This window comes from Myotis davidii, unplaced genomic scaffold (assembly GCF_000327345.1).
Source record: "Myotis davidii unplaced genomic scaffold, ASM32734v1 scaffold88, whole genome shotgun sequence".
Classification (NCBI taxonomy): domain Eukaryota; kingdom Metazoa; phylum Chordata; class Mammalia; order Chiroptera; family Vespertilionidae; genus Myotis; species Myotis davidii.
The window spans coordinates 5,364,115-5,381,715 of record NW_006300377.1 but is presented as its reverse complement, the minus strand read 5'-3'; the positions used below and the strand labels follow the sequence as shown (position 1 = coordinate 5,381,715).

The following is a 17,601-nucleotide window of genomic DNA, read 5'->3' as shown; positions in this document are numbered from 1 at the left end:
GCGGGCACATCCCCAGTGGGGGTGTGCAGGAGGCAGCTGGTCGATGTTTCTCTCTCATTGATGTTTCTTACTCTCTATCCCTCTCCCTTCCTCTCTGTAAAAAATCAATAAAGTATGTATATTTTTAAAAATCAATAAAATATATTTTTAAAAAAAGAAAGAAATGAAATGATTTGCCCAGGGTCAAGAACTAGTTAGTGACTGGATTGGAAATTTATCTGCTTAACTTCAAAGTTTATATACTTTTTTACAAAGGTCGGCTCCTTGAGGCTTTGAATAAATTGGTCGGAAATATTTTTTTTCCTGAACTTGAAAAGATGGTCTGTACCTTAGTTAGAGTGCTCTTGGTTCCTGAGAACATAGTAGATAAGATAATGACAAGTATGTAAACTAACTGAAAGGAAGATTTCCGCTGTCTAGGGCAGTGGTTTTCAAAGAGTAATTCCCAGACCAGCAGCATCAGCATCGCTTGGGCATTCATTAGAAATGCAAAATCTCACTTCCCACTCGAACCTACAGAATCAGAAGCTCTGGGGTTGGAACCTAGCAATCTGTTTTATAATACCTCCAACTGATTATGATGCATGTTAAAATTTGAGAGCCAATGGTCTAGAGAAGTTATTTTGTTTTCTCAAACCATAATTCTCTTGTGAGCTTCAGCCTAAGTCTCAATCCTTAAGTGCAAAATTAGTATCATCAAATAGTGGCAAAAGCTGAACTCAAAGCAGGTTGTTTTGAGTGCAATTTAATAAGCACTTAAAGCAAGTATACTTCCCTGAGCTATAGTTTTTCATCTCTAAAATGATGTTAATAACATCTCTCTCCATGTAAGATTTTTTTTAGAATTAAGGTAATGTGTAAAGTGCTTACTAGCACCTTGCCAGACTGCCAGATAGGTGTTTGAGAAATTGCCTCCAGCAATTTTTCTAGTCAAGCAAAAAGCCCCCACCCCTCTTCCATTCTCAACTTCTCTTGTTTCTTGAATGTATTTTGTTATCTTGTGTTCTAGGCCTTTGTATTAGCTATTTCTCTTGGACACCCCCATCTCCCATCCCTCTTTATCTCACCAACTTCTTACATTTTCAGATCCCTGCTTATAGGTTAAATAGTTTACTTCCCTTGGAGGGGACTTTCTCTAATCCCCATGCCCCAGTCTCTGTGTGTCACTGCACATATCACACATTTTGGAATCACCTAGGGCAGATGCAGTCTTATGTACCACAATATTCTAGGGGACAGTAAAGTTCCTCACACATTGTAGGAGCTAATAAATGTTGAATGAATGAATGGTAGCTGTCTTATTGTTTCATCATCATCACCCAAGAACAAGTTCCCCTCTCTGGCTTGTAGTTTTTGTGCTGACTGCTTGTGATGATCAGAAATAGATAGTATTAGGACCAGTGCTTGTTTTCTCTTTCTCTGAAAGCTTTGACCTAAGCTGACACGGTAGTTCACTGAGCTGCTTTTTAACCACTGATCTCTCTGTATTGCAGGTGCCTTGGTGGAACTGTGTTCTTTGATGGATCAAGTTCATCATATGCATAACCATCCACATCCTTCGGACCTCACCATTCGGTGAGTGGGTGATTAAAAGGAGGAGGAAGAGGGTAGAATTTGGCTATAGGAGGAATGTGGTGGGAAGTTGAGGTTATAATTGTTTAAAATCAGAGGTGGAAAGAGAGGAATACAGTATAATGGAATAAGAACTGGACTGACATTCAGGAAACCTGGGTTCTAATACTAGCTTTGCAGTTTTTTATCTATATGATTTTTATCTAATCACTTTTACTTTTCTGTTTCTTGCATCTGTAAAATTAATATGTTGGACTATTTAATGTCAGGGGGCCTTTTAAAAAAGTTTTAAAAATATATATATATATATTTATTGGTTTTAGAGAGAGAGACAGAGAGAGAAAGAAATACCAATATGAGAGAGAAACATCAGTCAGCTTCCTCCTGTAACCCCCTACTGGGGATTGAGCCTGCAACCTGGGCATGTGCCCTGACCGGGAATGGAACCAGTGACCCTTTGGTGCATTGAACAATGCTCAACCAACTGAGCCACTCTGGCCAGAGTTCAAAGGGCCTTTCTAGTGCTGAAATCTTATGGATTCTTGATGCAGTGTTATTTTATAGATTTAGTCAGTTACTTTGATCAGCTACCCAGAAACCTTAGAGTCATTTTTGACTCCTTTCTCTCTTTCCATATATTTAATCCATTAGCAAATTTTATAAGCACCACATACAAAATATATCCAAAACCTGATCATTTTGCATCATTTTCACCTGGATTATTGCAAATCTAAATCATCTCCTGTTTCTGCCTTTGCCCGTCAACTGTTCTTAGCTCAGCAGCCAAAGAGATTCTTTCAAAGCATTAGTCATAAGTTAGATTCTCTTCTTTGCTCAGGATTTTCAAGTGGTTTTTGATTTCCCATCTTCTCATCTTCACGATCCCCTACATCTCCTATAAGGATCATGGCGTAGTCCATGGGTGGGCAAACTTTTTGACTCGAGGGCCACAATGGGTTCTTAAACTGGACCGGAGGGCCGGAACAAAAGCATGGATGGAGTGTTTGTGTGAACTAATATAAATTCAAAGTAAACATCATTACATAAAAGGGTACGGCCTTTTTTTTTTAGTTTTATTCATTTCAAATGGGCGGATCCGGCCCGCAGGCCGTAGTTTGCCCACGGCTGGCCTAGTCTGATAGCTCATCAGCCTCTGTGCTTTATTCATTCTGCTCTAGTCACTGGCTTCCTTGCTATTTTTCAAGTATGCAGACATTCTCATACTTCAGCCTTTACACTCATTGTTTCCTCTGTCGTTATCAGAAAGACAATGTAGTGGATTGGTTATTTGATAAATTCTGGTGTGAATTCAAATCCAGGCTCTTCTGCTTACTCCAATGTATAATCTTGAGCAAGTTAGTTAACCTGAGGATCAAGTTTCCTTACGTATACAAGTTGTTAATGAGAGTGCTTTTCTCATAGGATTGTCATTAGCATTAAATGAGATGAGGTGTTCAAAGAATTCACGTGCTTGTGTATAGGGCTAGGTAAATGTCAGGTATTGTTACAATTATTTTCAACCGTGGCTGTTCCTCATAATCATCTATGGAATTGTCCAAAAATATAGATGTCCAGGCTCAGATTATAGGGATTCTAAATCATTAAGTCTGGGGGTGAGGAAGGGGCCAAGAATCTATATCTTTAAAAAGTTTCCCAGGTGGGTTATTAGGAACAGCTGGAGTTGAGAGTGGGCTTAAATGATCTCAATGGGTCCTCTTCAGAACCCCAGTCCAACACATGACTAAAGGAGACTCAAGAAACTCTAAGTCTGTGCTATTAATTGTTCAGTCTCTAAACTTACAGTGTGATGCTCACATGATGACTTACCTTCTCTGGGAATTTTATTCTAATTTTAACTGCTGTGTCCTGAGCAACCTTGAGCTGTGCCAGACAGGTCCTGTTGGAAGTAGAGCTCTGATGCAAGAATGAAATGTAGATCCCGTTCTAAATGTTTCTAGAGGGGGAAAGTATTTTTTTTCTACTTAGTCATTATTATACATTGTACATTAGGTTTTCTTGGGACATTTGTTACCACATAATACCTGTCTGGGAATTAGGTGGCTTTGGAATTTGGAAGGAAATAGCAATTATAATGTGACTTTTGTATAAAATTTTGAGAATTGAAATGTAAAATTTGATTTCTTAAAGTAATGACATTCTTAAAATAGTTGTATACAAAGAGCCATACCAGCTGAAACCATCATCTTTTCTGTTTTTATTTTCTCTCTCTCTCTTGACAGAAACTATGCCCGGTTCCGACAGAAACCTCTGGAAAGATACAGTCTGACTCAGTGGGTTGACAGGAACAAGCGAAGCCACCAGCGGTTCCAGAGTCTCTAAGATATCCAGTACAGTCCATGTGTCTCACCCCATTAGCAGTGAAGGTCCCTGTCCAGGTTCTGTCCAGTGCAGCATCTCATCTTCTGCTGTTTTGTGCTTGGCCGATTTTGAATTTTATTTTTCACAAGATTTTTATTTAAAGAACTTTTTGCCTTTTGGAAGTGCCCATTGCCGACTTGAAATTTTTTGTATAAAATCCTTCAGGCGTGCGTGTGTGCGTGCGTGTGTTTAAGCAGTGTTAAGATGATACAGTTTTTATTTGTTTCTTTAAATTGAAGGTGGCCACCTCCTGAAAGCCAACATTAAGCCAAAACACCCAGGCTCAAACTAAACACCCATCTTTATGCAGAAGTGAAATCTACTGTTGCCCAAGAGAAATAATCGTTTAATCTTCTGTAAGGAAGAGATTCTTTATCAGGCTGCAAGCCAATGTTAATTGCTCATGACTTATAAATGGATACAAGTAACTTTTAACACCCCTCTTACTTTCTTATTTGAATCTCTAAATACCTGTCAAAATTTTAACGTTGGTAATCCAAAATGTTTGAAATAGGATAGATGTCCTGTTGAAAGGACAAATTAAAAGTATAAATCTTCTCTCCTTTTTGTATCTACCATCTGCCTTTATTTTTGGCTTTTATTTCACCCTTTATCAAACTTACTTTGCATAGTAGTGTTTGCAAATCGTATACATCTTAACTTTGACAGAAGACTGCTGACTGAGTAACCCATGTTGATTTGTGGTCTTGTAGCTGTCTTCTCTGCCTTTTTTCAAGGATTTGCCTTTTTTTTTTACCCAGTGACCACTGTGCTCTCTAGGGTTCGACTGATAAATTCCTGTTAGACATGGATGTGCCTCTTAAGAACAGTGTCCCTACTGTGTTTACTGAAGAGCTGCTCACACAGGGTCTCCACTCCAGGACAGTCAAAAGTCAATGCTATTGAGGCTTCAGTTTCATCTGCCGAACCCAGACTTTAAGGATGAGGTCATGTGCTAGTGAGCTTCCATCCTGTGGGAGAAACTTTGGAGAGGCACTCTTTTGTCTCCGTTATTAGTCAACAAGAGGTGCCTTTAGACCCTGGATGTTATCATCTCATTTGGTCGAACCTCTGATGCAGTTTTACAAAACTGCTAACATGGGTCTAATATAGTTGTGATTAAGCCTGTGCACAAAAACATTACCTGATCTTAAGGTTTGGTTTTCTAACCCAAGTTGACAGACTGCAGCCATCTTGATGGATGCCTTAGGAGTTTGCTATTCTTTCTTTAAAGACAGCTTTAGACATCTTTCGGGAGATTTTGCAGTCCAGTATTTATGCTGTTGCCCACTCTCTGTGAAAGTTGTACATAGTTGCTGTAGCACAGCCTGTGATACTGGCTAGCTGCCTCTCTCTGGTTTTGTTGTTTCATCAGCCCATCTTTGTGAGTAACCCATCTTAAGCATCCTTCCCTGCTTTAGAAACTGACTTGGGAAAAGCTTGGTCATTCATGCCACCAATAACTTTAGATGGATATCCTTAAGTATTTATTGTTTTTATCTGGTTAAGGATTCTCTCTTCCTTGGACATTTGGTTTAATTCTGAGACCAAAATGCTAAAAAGTTACATGCAAAGGCAAGAGTCAAATCTATTTTTTCAGTTATCATTTAATATGTCAGTCACTTCTCGAGGTTTTCTTAAATTAGGTTGATAGAGTGAGACAAGCAAAAATCTATCTACCTTTGGAACCACAGCATAGCTAAAATTAATCATAGCTGGAATAACTAGCATTGCAACTGCCTAGGGCCCCGTAGATAACGCAAGTTCTGAAGAGACAGTGTTTTGCTTAGGCCAAAATCTAGGACTCATGTTCCTACCTTTCTGCTACAAAAGGGTTTAAGCCTGAATCTGTAATGGGAGCATCGCCTTTGCGAAATCATATGAGTGACAGGTTAACTATAAAATGTGACAATCACATTTCCTCTTTGCTCAAATAATTCTGTTTTTCCAAAGCTTTAGCAGCTTAATTAAATCTGTTGGACTGGAGGAGGAGAGAACTGTTCTCTAGCAGTTAACATAATATTCTTCAAGGAGAAAAAAACAGCCAAAGAAAACTCATTATTAGGCATGCCCGCCTGGTGGGTAAAATCTGGAGTTTTAATATGTTTTTAAAGATGCACATCTATGTTAACATACATTTAACTGCCTACCTACCTTTCTTCAGCCAGGATGACATTCTCACCACAGGGGTATTGATGAAGCAGAGTAAAAATGTGTTTATGTAGTTTACTTAGAGGTAAAGAGCCGGAAATAACCTGCAATTTTGCATCTAATGCAGGCCCTGCTTTGAGTTTTTGTCAGGATCACTTATGAAACAAGTTTGGTGCCTCCTCTTTATCATGGTTTTTCCCTTGTAGCAGTTGTGTTTAATGTCATTAAAAAGAAATAAAAGTTCTTGTCAGTGGCATATGTACTGTGACCGTCTGTTGCAGGCTTTGAAGGAGGGTTCCTTCCTCCTTTGCGTAGGTAGGTTAGTGGGGTATAGAAGGGGGTGGCAGTTAGTAGAATGTGGTGCTGGGAGGCGGAGGTGCATGCTCCCTATTCTTTTGAGGGTAAATTACAGTGTTGAAAAAGGTGTTCCTGCAGCTAAGAAATGTTGAAATTGATTGGGATTTGCAGGTACATATAGTGCATGTCAGGGGGCTGACACTGGGAGAGCCTGAAATATCACTGGGCTGCTGTTTTTGCAGAGGGGAAAAGGGCTCAGCCTGCTCAGACAGACATTGCCTTGCATTCCTCCCCATGTTTGTGTTTGACCTCTGTGCCTCTGCCACTCCAGAGTTAGCCCTGATTAAGGAGGAAGCTGAACCATCCTGGGACATTCTCCCTTTGAAAGGGATGTGAAGTCAGAATTGATAGTGCAAAATTAAAGCTTGTTCTTCTCCAGAAATTAACTGTTCCTAGAACCTGGGGTGAAGGTTGGATAAATATGGGTCGATGTGGGAGACACAGTGTTCCTTAGATCCTTTCTGTGAGCCTAGCTTCTTAGTACCCTTCTTAGGAACAAGGATGAAAGGGAAGGCAATAAGAGCTTGGCACCTAGATTAGCCATTGCTTTTTAAAATTCAGCTCCTACTGAGAAAATAAGGGGCAACATGTTTGGACAGGCTTTCTGAGCTGCTGTTCTATAAATTTCATCTAGTATATATTTTACAGTCCAAGTAGAAGGTTCAATATAAATTTGCTAAGTACTCAACTATTTGATACTGTTTGAGTCAGAGGTGCTTCTGACTTGTACATACCTATTTTGTTCCTGTCAGATAGACAATCCTTAGTCCAGGAGTTGCTCATTTCCTTTTTCACAAGGTATGACTGTAGGCTTCAAAGGTTTCAGGGACCAGACTGGATTCTCTGGAATGGTGGTGTCCCTTACCCTCCGTTTGTTTTATGTTATAGAAAAGTGAGGAGAAAGACAAATGGACCTTCTCAAAAATGGGCTCATTCTGTAACCATTCTTTAAAACATTCTCCTGTTTTGAGCTTTCACAGAAAGAAAAACCCCAAGCACCTAAAACTAGAAAGCTGAGTTCCTTGCTCTTCTGGGTATTGTCCTGCTTTCTGAGAGTAAACAATTATTTCTAAGCTGATTCTAAGGTATGCTTGGCGTTGTATGCCTAAGCACCTGTCAGGAAAAAAATTCCCTCCCACTTGACACAGGAAGTATCAGCTGGTCAGGGGTGGAATTCCTTAATGAACAAGCTCCTGCCTTGTCAATCCTCCCCACCTGTCTTCCCCCTGTGACAACTGGGACATGCCATAGACAGAAAATCTGACCCTCCCTAGCACCCACTGAGAAGGCGGTGGGCCCTAACTGGTTTGGCACATTGGCGGACTGAAGGATCTCAGGTTCGATTCCAGTCAAGGGCACATGCCTGTCTTGCGGGCTCCATCCCCAGTAAAGGGGCATGCAGGAGGCAGTTGATTAATGATTCTCATCATTGATGGTTTCTATCTCTTCCTTTCTGAAATCAATAAAAATATTTTTTTTAAAGAGAAGGGGGTGGAATGTAATCATTTGGACAATCTTCAAAGCAGTCCATGGGGTAGTCATGAAATGTATCATTAAGGAACTCTTTGTATACAAAGATTCTCTTCAGTTTAGCTTCAAGTAGCTTGATGAGATTGGAGCTGGGGGTGGGGGTGGGGATAGCATCCATTTACATAAACAATTTGTTGGAGGCTACTTAAAACACTGACAAATAGGTTTAAAGAAGGTGAGAAAGTAGAAGTCTGAAACGTGATGTTTGGTGAGATTTTACATATTTCTGTAAAGGGTTGAATCAGAGATCTTAAAAGTGGATTCTAGAGGAGGCCCATACTGAAAAGCTAGTGGTTGAAGGGACAGGATTACAAGGAGAAAAGGGCTCCTGGCCCCATGAAAACAGTCCACAATCCTTCCCTAAATTCTGGGGTTTCCCTCTTGTTCCTGTGAGGAAGCCCCTTAGCTCCCAGTCTAGGTGGTGAATGGGGTCTGACAGTTGAGGAAACCAAGGCCCACTCCCCATCCCACCCTCAAGTAACTGGTCTGAGGTGTTATGTGTTATATGTATTATACGGTGGGGTCTCCTGCCTCTCAGCCCTGCATTCCCTCCCACAGGCCTACTGTGGTCTGCAGTCAGGTCTCAGCCTCAGAATAAGCAGTGAGCAATCTGTGGACGTATGTGCGTGGTGAAGAGACCACTTCCCAAGTCAGCTGTAGGGTTCTGTGCAGCTACAGTTGATTCAGGAAAAGCTCAGTCATTAAAGAACTTGGGGGTGTAGGTAGGTAATTAAAGGCAACAGTTTAATGCAGGACTGTTGTTTGTTTTTCTCCCTTCACACCCTCAGCTGATGTACTATAGGCACAGATAAGAGGGAGACGGGAAACTCCCACTAGCAGTGCTTCCTGAGCCCACTGACAGCTTCTACACCTGATGCTGACTTGGGGGCTTCTCCATCACTTGGCACTATGTGAGCACAGAGGACCTGGGAAGTACCTCTTAGGTTTGGCTTAGGGTTCTGTGTGCTAATCGACTTCCCACTCAGCCTCTAAGACCTGCCTGCTTCTTTTCTCAGAACCTTCCAGAACAGCCTTCCCTAAGCCCGATCACCAAGTTCTTGCTGGTTCTGACCGAAATGTTCGAGGTGCCCCATTTACTGGTTTGCTCTTTGGCTAATGGCACCATTACTCTACCTTTCAGCCTGCTGTTGGGATCGTAAGGATATTCCTTTAACAGTCCAGAACGGCATGCTGTGATTACTGAGCCGCAGCAGGCAGCTTTGCAGTTCTTCACTTCTCTGCTCACCCCTGGGAGAAACAGACTGCATTCCTTTGGCCAAGGAAAGCACCCACCCCATCCGAGGGGAAAACCCTTTGTTTTAAAAACTGAGCACCAGCCTGCATACCTATGTGGTGAGGCAGCCCAAGCTTGGTTTAGGGTACGGGGGCGGGGCTCAGTAATAGGATGATGGAGCAGCTATTTTCTCCTCCTACACGTGCACCCCCATCTGTTCGAGATTTCCCTTCCAACTCCAGCTTGGCAGGCAGGCATGTCCCTAGGAAGCTGCAGGCCAGAATGGAGAGAGAACTGAGTGGCTGCCAACTGCCAGAAAAAGAGGGCAACATTTGGGCATTTACCAGGAGACAAGGATGTGCCTTTTCATTTGTCTTTTTATTTTACATTTAAAAAGTGGTTATTGCTCTAACTGGATCGGAGGTTAGGACCTCTCTCCCCTAAGGAGCTTGGCCTTGCAGCCCCATTCAGCAGGGATGGACGTCACAAGACAATGAGTGAAGCCTCATGCCCTCCCATGAGGAAGCCCTTAGTGCTGCTGACATCTGCCTTTACCCTGTCTCTCCTCCCTCTCTGTGTTCCACACTCAGAAGTGGCCGGCCCAGCCCTGAGAGCTCTTGTAGACCGGAAGGAAGGGTGGTCACTGGGTGATGGCTTTCAGCTCTCTGGCTTGGGGCTATTGCTTATTCAGTTCAACAGGTATTCAATGAGCACCTACTGTGTGCCAGGCTTGTGCTAGGCGCAGTGCTCCCAGACTCCTGTCCATAGCCACCACTGGAAGACGCAGAGGTCCTTCTCTTCTGTGCAGGCATTCAGCTGCCACAGCTTGTCAGTCCTAGGGAAGGGTCTGCCTTCCCTTATCAAGCACCAGTTTTTTTTTTGTTTGTTTTTTGTTTTGTTTTTTACCAGAAAGGGGCAGTGGAGAAAGACCTGTCACCTCACACCACACAGGCTCTAGGGAAGGACATGAGGACCCTGGGTAGCTTTCACAGAATCCTGGATGAGATGGCAAGATATGGAGACCCCAGAGGCCACGACTGCTCTGACTGAATGGCTCAGGCCTGCCTTCCGGCAGCTTCCACCACAGCGTGGTGATTTAGCAGCCTTCAGGATGTCCCACTGGAACGTGCCTTTCAGTTGTCCAAGACAGCACTGTTACAACTCCAAGAGGCTTTCCTAACGAAATGGGGCCAATACCTTCCAGGTATCTTTCCTGCATTTTCTTCTTAAAACCCCAGACGGATAGTCTTACAGTCAAAATAAGGGCCAAAGAAGACAGAAGATGCAGGCAACCAGCTCGGGGAATCCCTATGGCCCTCTGGAATGAAGCCCTTCGGTTGTGTTTTCCAAGAGACAAAACAGATAAATCTCACACACACACACACACACAAAGTTGTGCATCGCACTACAAACAAGTCCTTAATGGCTGAATCCAGAAAAGGCTCCACGGCAGCCACGCCCCTGCCAAGCAGGCAGGCCCATGGCTTCCCTGACGGTTCTTGGTCTGAAAGGGCTTAAGTCAGTCTCGGTGCTTGTCATCTCCCAGAAGCTTTGTGCATCTTCTCAGAGAGGAAGGCCGTCCAGGAGACGCAAGGAGGCAGAAAGAAGGCCGTGTCTCATGCAGCTTTGCCTTTTCCAGAATGGGGCCAGGCCTCAAGTTTTGTGGCTTGTTTATTTTTTGCAGAATTTGAGTTTGTAGTTCAGTCTCCTTCACCAGACTAGGACATCGGAGAGAGAGAACTGCAGCTGTGCCTCCCCCTCTACCGTAGTCCTCCCCCTCCCTGTGCCCGTGGACCTGGGGACCAGCAGAGAAGAAAAATGAAATCTTTCTCCCTGTAGACAGGTAGTCACGCTTCGATGATGTTCACCAAGAGCTTGTTTGGAAACTGGGAGGAAGAAATGAGAGAAGCGGCCAGGGCTAATTGAATAGACTTCTCGCAAGGTTGGAAACAGAGGACACGAGAAGGAAGGGAGCAGCAGGGCTGCTGCCGGAAAGCCAGGCTCTTGTCCCCTGTGGAAGGAAAGGAGTAGCCCTGCCTGCATGTCTTGTCTCTGCCGTCGCAAACCCAGCCTTCGGCCTCACTCAGCTGAATGGCCAAGTCTGGGTCCTGGACCCACTGCCCCCGGACCCGTCCACCCCCAGCAGAGCCATCCTGCTGGCTGGTTCTCACGTCCTGCAGATCGGCCTCTCAGCGCAGCCTCAGTCACTGACATTGTTGAGGTGCTTCTGGAGATGGGGGTTAATAAGAGGCTTCAGGAAAATGCGCCAGAAAGAGTGAAGCCAAGAGAGAGGACAGTAAGCCAGAGGGTGCAAGGAGATGGAGGGAGGAGGAAATGTAGAGAGGGCCAGATGTTGTTGGATATCATCGCCTGAACCATGAGATCCTCTCACATTCTCTACTGTCTTCTGAGCTGCTAAAGCCAGCACTGAAAAGGTTTCATATCTGTTTTACACAAGAGGAAATGAAGGTACAAAGAGGTGAAGCACCTGCCCAAGGTCACAGCACCACAGCTGCAGACATGAGCTCAAAGCCCATCTCTTCTTGTCCCACACCAACCAAGAGTTCTGCCCTCCCCATTCACTGCCCCCGCCTTTAACCCCTACTGGCCCCTGGCACCCTGCAAAAGGAGAGGATCCAAAATCAATTCCAGTGTCCCCTGGGTCACACAGGCAGCAGCCAAGCTTGGCTCTGCCCAGCTGTAGCCATGCCAGACCCTGAGCTGACCCTTCTGCAGTCCAGGGACTCCCAGTGCCTGAGCCATGGGGCCACCCACCCAGGTCCAAGCCCTGCCCTCACCTTGCTGCGGAGAAGCCCCCCGCCTTGGTGCTCTGGTGTGCTGGTTTCTGACGCACTCTTGGTTTTTTCCTTGTTGTTATTGGGCTCATTGTCCTTGATAATGTCATACTGGCGGCAGAAGAGGACAATGACGCCTGGGGGACAGGGGAGAGAGTCAGAGTCCTTGCCCACCTGCTCCCTTGCCCTGAGCCCTTGCTGAGCTCCAGATGGTCTCTCACCTGCACTACTGCCACAGCCTGCCTTGGCCTCTGGCTCCTGTGTCCACCTGTCCCCTGACCATCCCCTTCACTGCTGCTGCAACATGCGTTTGATCATGTCTCCTCCCTTCCCTTCTTTTAAACCTCTGAATCCTCCCCCTTTCCGTTAGGGGAAAATAGAAACAACAGTGCCAACTGAGTGCCAACAGAGCACGTGCCAACCTGTGCTGTGCACTGACATATTCCAGCTCACGGAGTCCTCATAGCACGGAGGGTCCCTATGGCCCTCCCCAGGTGAGAGTGAGGACACTGATGCAGAGCTTAGGTGACTTACTCAAGGTCGCTCTGGGGTGCAACTGGGGTGTGCACCTGGGGCCTGCACTCTGTGAAATGTTTATTTTATTGAACTAATACATGATAAGCATAAGCTTTTTTAAAAGTTGGATAGTATTAAGGCAGCCAACTCCAATTCTTGTTTTCCCCATTTTTACTTCTATGCTTGATTTATAGTGGTTATTTCTTGACCTATCTGTTTTAGATATTATCTCTTGACTTCCCACCATGGCAGTGTCAGGGGTGGTCAGGGTTGCCTCTGGCCAGAGACAGTACTCTGCATCCTCAGTTCTTGTCTTCTTGTAGGGGCGAACTCACATGAGACAACAAGCAGGCGGGAATATTTGTAGAAAAGGAATACATTCAGATATTGTCTGAGCAGGCAACTCAGCCACCAGAAACTAAACCAAGTACCCTGCTTAGTTGGGGTTTGGGGTATTTATACCCTTAAACTGGAGTGCGCCTAAGTAAGTCTCTCCCTCCCTTATTTCTCAAAAACAGTATCTTCAAGTCAAGTTATAAGGCTCCTCCCCCAGGCATTAGGCCACCAGTTAGACTGCATCCTGGAGGGGCTCTAGCTCTTCTCACACAGGGGCCTGCCACCTCCATTGTCTAATTGTGGCGTGTCATGTCTCACACGTATCCCCTCCAAGCCCTCGCTGCCTTTCCCAGCTCATATCTTTTGAGCTGCCTCCTCTAACAGTAGATAAGGCCTACCAACTCCCCCTGCTTCCTTCCCCATCACCCTAACAGAATTACACAACAATTTTGGGTTCATTCACTATGTTTATATTGTTATGATTACATAAAAACTATCTGTGCCAAGTCTAATAAAGCATCATAAGCAAACCTCCTCTTTTGTATAACCCTTTTCCCCTAAGTGCCTGTTTTTCTATGAGCCTATGGGAGCTCCCTCTCCCCCGACCCCCCAAATTCTTCTACCTGAGAGAGCCTGCTCCTCACCTACATGCTAACATGGCTTAGACATGTTCAAGTTCCTCCACACAGACTCCAGCACTTCACAGCCTTACCATCCTTTACTCCCCCACTTTCTACCTTCTTTCTTGGGTCATAGCTGCACTGAGCCAACTGAGCTTATTAATTTGTTTCTTGAACACACTGCCCAGAACACCCTCCCTTCCTTTTTTTGGCTGCCCGGTGAACTCCTATTCACCCTTCAAAGCTCAAATCCTATGTTACTGCTCTTTGTGTTTTTCCTGTTTTCTACTCCTAGCCCCAGAGTTAATTTCCTCTCCGCTGCTCCCATACACAGTCCTATCATAGCACTCATCTCATTGAATTATAGTTAACACGGGCCTGACTTCTCCCAGACTTGCTTGCAAGCATGAGGCTCCTCTTAGCCATAGCGGTAGCACTACCTGGAATTCACTATCTGGAATGTAGCACTATGTACAATGAAGTGGCTGTTCAGAAAACGCTGATTGAATACAAAAATGAAATTTGATCTTTATCCTCAGGGAGCTTACAGATAGGTGGAAAAGAGAGAGAGAGATAAGCCCAACTAACTTATCTAAGAAGAGCTGACGAGAGGGGCAAACGGTGTGCTTGGAGGCATCGTGGCAGGAATGACCTAGTGCAGTGATGGCGGACCTATGACATGCGTGTCAGAGGTGACATATGAACTCTTTTTGGTTGATTTTTCTTTGTTAAATGGCATTTAAATATATAAAATAAATATCAAAAATATAAGTCTTTGTTTTACTATGGTTGCAAATATCAAAAAATTTCTATATGTGACACAGCACCAGAGTTAAGTTATGGTTTTACAAAATGCTGACATGCTGAGCTCAAAGGTTCGCCATCACTGACCTAGTGAATGGGCTGGGGAGGTTATATGGAGGCGGTGTTAGAGCTGGTCAGGAGGAGTAGGTTAAGAGCGTGCCTCCACCCGGAGCCTGAGGGAGGGGGAGAGAAAATACGCCTATGGTCCTACAAGGCAACTTGATATGCTATTTTTTTGGTGAGGGCTGAGTTAGAGAAGGGATGGGATCTGGTCCCCAGAACTGTCCCAGGCAGGACTTAGAAACTTCTGACCTCTTAGCTCTCTCCACGCGCCTTACCCTTCGTTTCTGTGAGAGAAGGGGTCTGGTCAGGTCCTCCCCTTCCCAGGTTAAGTGACGAAGGGCTGGGAGGCCAGACTCACCGGCCCACATGAACAGGACCACGACGATGATCAGCACCTCGCCTGTCTGCAGCTGCTGGTTCCGCCCCATCTCCTTCATGGTCACCTCATCTGTGGGGAGAGAGACACGAGGTCTGGGCTTCTTTCCTCCCCCAGCCACTCCTCTGTGGCCAAGTCCAGGAAATGAAGCGCTTCTCTCGACATTGGTGCCCACACACCTAATGAAAAGAGGTTCTAGAACACACTGATGGCTACTCGGGGTCGCAGTGATAAGGCAATCCAAAATAAGTGTTTATATACCCATTGTATTGGGTCACTAGAGTGACCTCTCTCTTAGGTACTGCTATGAGGAGGGGGAGGGAGGAAGGGGTATGGGAAATTAGTGCTTTCTTCAACCTCCTACTTCTCTGGCCCGACCAGCCCTCACCCCACCACACCCCATCCCTTCCTAACAGTGCCCAGGCCTGCCTTTGTTCTTGGAGGCCATCTTCTCGGCCTCCCGCGGCGTCTTGAAGAGCACTGGCTCACTAGCCGGACTCTGGCCCTGGATGGAGATGGCTTGCACGTGCACGATGTACTCCGTGTCCTCCTCCAGGTCCCAGAGGGCGCAGGAGCGGGTGGTGGTGTTCACCTCCTGGATGAAGCGCAGCATCCGCACGTCCTTCTTCTGCCAAAGCAAGAGCCAGCCCAGTGTTCTCAGTGCCCAGTCCCACCCCATCTGCCACCTCTCCAGCAGCAATAGCGGGCTCACCTGGCTACCGTGCTAAGCCCTCTGCAGACATAATCTTACTTCCGCATCCCCGTCTCTGCAGATAGCCTTATCTCTATTTTACAGATGAGACTGGGAGAGGGTGAGGGAAGTTGCCCAAAGCCATACATTTCGTGAGAACTGAGCCAGGTCCAAATCTCAGGTCTGTTTAAGATCAAGTCCCAGGTTCCGAACAAAGGCTCCAAAGCCCTCCCTCACTGACACATCCCCTCTAGGGCCCCCTTTTAAGCCATAAGTGCAACTTTTCTGCCAGTCTGTCCTGTGCCTCAGTCCTTTTCTTTCTCCTCCCTCACCCACCAACATCTTCCCTCCCAGAGGGTTACCTGCTGAGAGATGGCAAATCCAATGACAACCTCATCCTCCAGGACATCCCAGCTCACCACCGCAGAGTTGGCCTTGAGGTGCCTGACAGTGACATTCACTGGGGCGGAGGGGCTGTCTGGGGTTGGGGAGGCACCTGAGCCTGAGCACCCCCTGCGGCGAGGCCCAGGCCCACTGTCTCATGAGTGAACCTGGGGGAGGCCATGCAGTGGGGGAGGGAAGAAACCAAGGCCTCCCTGCGGTTGGCACCTGGACCTCAGTTTCTTGGTGGGTTGCAGGGCCAGGCTGGAGAGGCCCCAGGCTCCTTGTGTCCAGGATGGGAACCCCAGATGCCCACAACTGGCCCTACCAGGGGTGCAGGCTAAAACTGAGGGGCCTGGGCCAACGGCATATCTAATAGGGGGGCATTAGGAGGTGAGGGGCCAGGGGTGGGGGAGACCTAGGTGGCCAGGGTTCAAGAGCTGAAGGTTAGTCTGATGAAAAGCAGTCAAGAGCAATCCCCGGCCAACGCTCTTTCCACAGTACTCACTGCAGTGTCAAGTGCGTGACCTTGGGGACGGGGAAAGCCCACAGGTGAAGAAGAACCAGGCTGGGGGGAGCCCTGGGGTGGGAGTTAGGGTCCAGGGAGGAACCCTCGGTGTTGCGGTGACCCAGGCAGAAAGAAGCCTGTGGAAGGGCCCCTGTGAGCCCCAAGAGGCAGGTGGGGAGGTGACAGGGGAAGATGGGGTCACTCGGAGTAGGGCCCCTCAGCTGAGAATCAAGAGTACAGGGTGGGTAGGGCCTTCTGGATGTGGGAAGAGGATGAAAGGGTGTCTGTTGAGAAGGGAGGAGGAGGAAGTGATGGGGGCACAGGGTCAGGGGAGGAAGACCCTTCCAGGACAGGGGCAATGGAGTCGCAGCCTCCGTATCTCACAGGGGGCGGGTGCTGACGGGAAGATCTGGGCACGAGCAGCACCCCTCACCCCACAGATGAGTGGACCAAGGCCTAAGGGGAGCCAAAGCCAGACGTGGGCCCGGAGAGAGACAGAGGGACACAGACAGGTGGTGGCAGACACATCCGGAGGACAGACAAGCGGGATATGAGAGGCAGACACAGAGACGGGAGCGTGAGCGAGACAGCAGTGAGGCTCCAAGAGATGGAGAGGGAGAGATGAAGGCGGCAACAGCAGCCAGAGGGGAGGCTGGGCGAGGACGAGGCCAGGCCCCACGGGACAGCTCAGATGCCCACAGCACCGGGCTCAGGGGCCACCGTGGCCCACCCGGTGCCTGGGTGCCAGTCCCTCTCCTCACACGCACACTGGGACCCCACGGTGCCCCCTCCCTCTCCGACCTGCAGAGTTGGCCTGCAGGGCTTTGGGGACAGGGAGGAGGCCCAAGGTGGGGGACTGGTGTCCTCAGCTGCTCCCCGGCCAGAGAAGGGGGCTAGGGACCCGAGGCAAAGGCTGGGGCTCAGGGCAATGGTGTGAGGGGACTGAGGTCACAAGACCCTGTCCCCCAGGGCTGGGGAGGCCAGGAGGGGCTTGGGGGCTGGAGGAAGGGTTTGGCGGTCAAGAAGGCCGGGAAGAGGCGGGGGGTGGCATTAGGGAGCAGTGAGGGGCAGGACCGGGTCCCAGGAAGCGGGGGAGGGAACTGAGGACTCCCGCCCCCCGGGCCCGGGCCCCCTTACCCGCCTGCACCAGCGCGAGGCAGACGCACTCATGGATGTTTCTCTCTCTCTCTCTCTCCTTCTCCCTTCCTCTCTGACATCAATAAAAATATATTTAAAAAAAAAGAACTGCTGGAAACATCACTTAAAAATACTTAATAAAATAATAATA

At 46.9% G+C, this 17,601-nt stretch overlaps 2 protein-coding genes across 5 annotated transcripts in view; one reads left to right on the top strand and one right to left on the bottom strand.

Moving 5' to 3' along the window:
* Positions 1 to 6,358, top strand: part of S100PBP (S100P binding protein) — a 34,031-nt gene extending 27,673 nt beyond the window's left edge. For all 3 annotated transcript variants that reach the window (XM_006777361.2, XM_006777359.2, XM_006777360.2), the window contains 2 exons: positions 1,494 to 1,575; positions 3,813 to 6,358. In XM_006777361.2, coding sequence (XP_006777424.1) covers positions 1,494 to 1,575; positions 3,813 to 3,912 — 182 coding nt within the window. In that variant the 3' untranslated portion in view covers positions 3,913 to 6,358. The remainder of the gene's footprint in view (positions 1 to 1,493; positions 1,576 to 3,812) is intronic.
* A 3,224-nt stretch (positions 6,359 to 9,582) lies between these two features.
* On the bottom strand, positions 9,583 to 17,444 carry FNDC5 (fibronectin type III domain containing 5). Of its 2 annotated transcripts, XM_015572823.1 has the most exons (5): positions 15,787 to 17,444; positions 15,163 to 15,361; positions 14,716 to 14,805; positions 12,022 to 12,155; positions 9,583 to 11,667 (listed from the first exon to the last, which is right to left on the bottom strand). In XM_015572823.1, exons 2-5 carry the CDS (start codon positions 15,344 to 15,346, stop codon positions 11,662 to 11,664), a joined length of 414 nt encoding a protein of 137 aa, XP_015428309.1. In that variant the 5' UTR covers positions 15,347 to 15,361; positions 15,787 to 17,444; the 3' UTR covers positions 9,583 to 11,661. The 2 variants fall into 2 exon arrangements, with proteins under 2 accessions (XP_015428309.1, XP_015428308.1); XM_015572822.1 differs by lacking the exon at positions 9,583 to 11,667 and having other exon boundaries at positions 11,820 to 12,155.
* Between the last annotated feature and the right edge of the window lie 157 nt (positions 17,445 to 17,601).

Bases quoted from the DNA above. Each gene is read 5' to 3' on its own strand.
- FNDC5 (XM_015572822.1), bottom strand. From the start codon at position 15,346: ATGCTGCGCTTCATCCAGGAGGTGAACACCACCACCCGCTCCTGCGCC. The intron at 14,806-15,162 runs GCAGGCCTGGGC...CTCTCCCCACAG, and splicing joins GATGGCCTCCAAGAACAAAG to ATGAGGTGACCATGAAGGAG. The intron at 12,156-14,715 runs GTGAGTCTGGCC...CCTGTCCCCCAG, and splicing joins GGTCCTGTTCATGTGGGCCG to GCGTCATTGTCCTCTTCTGC.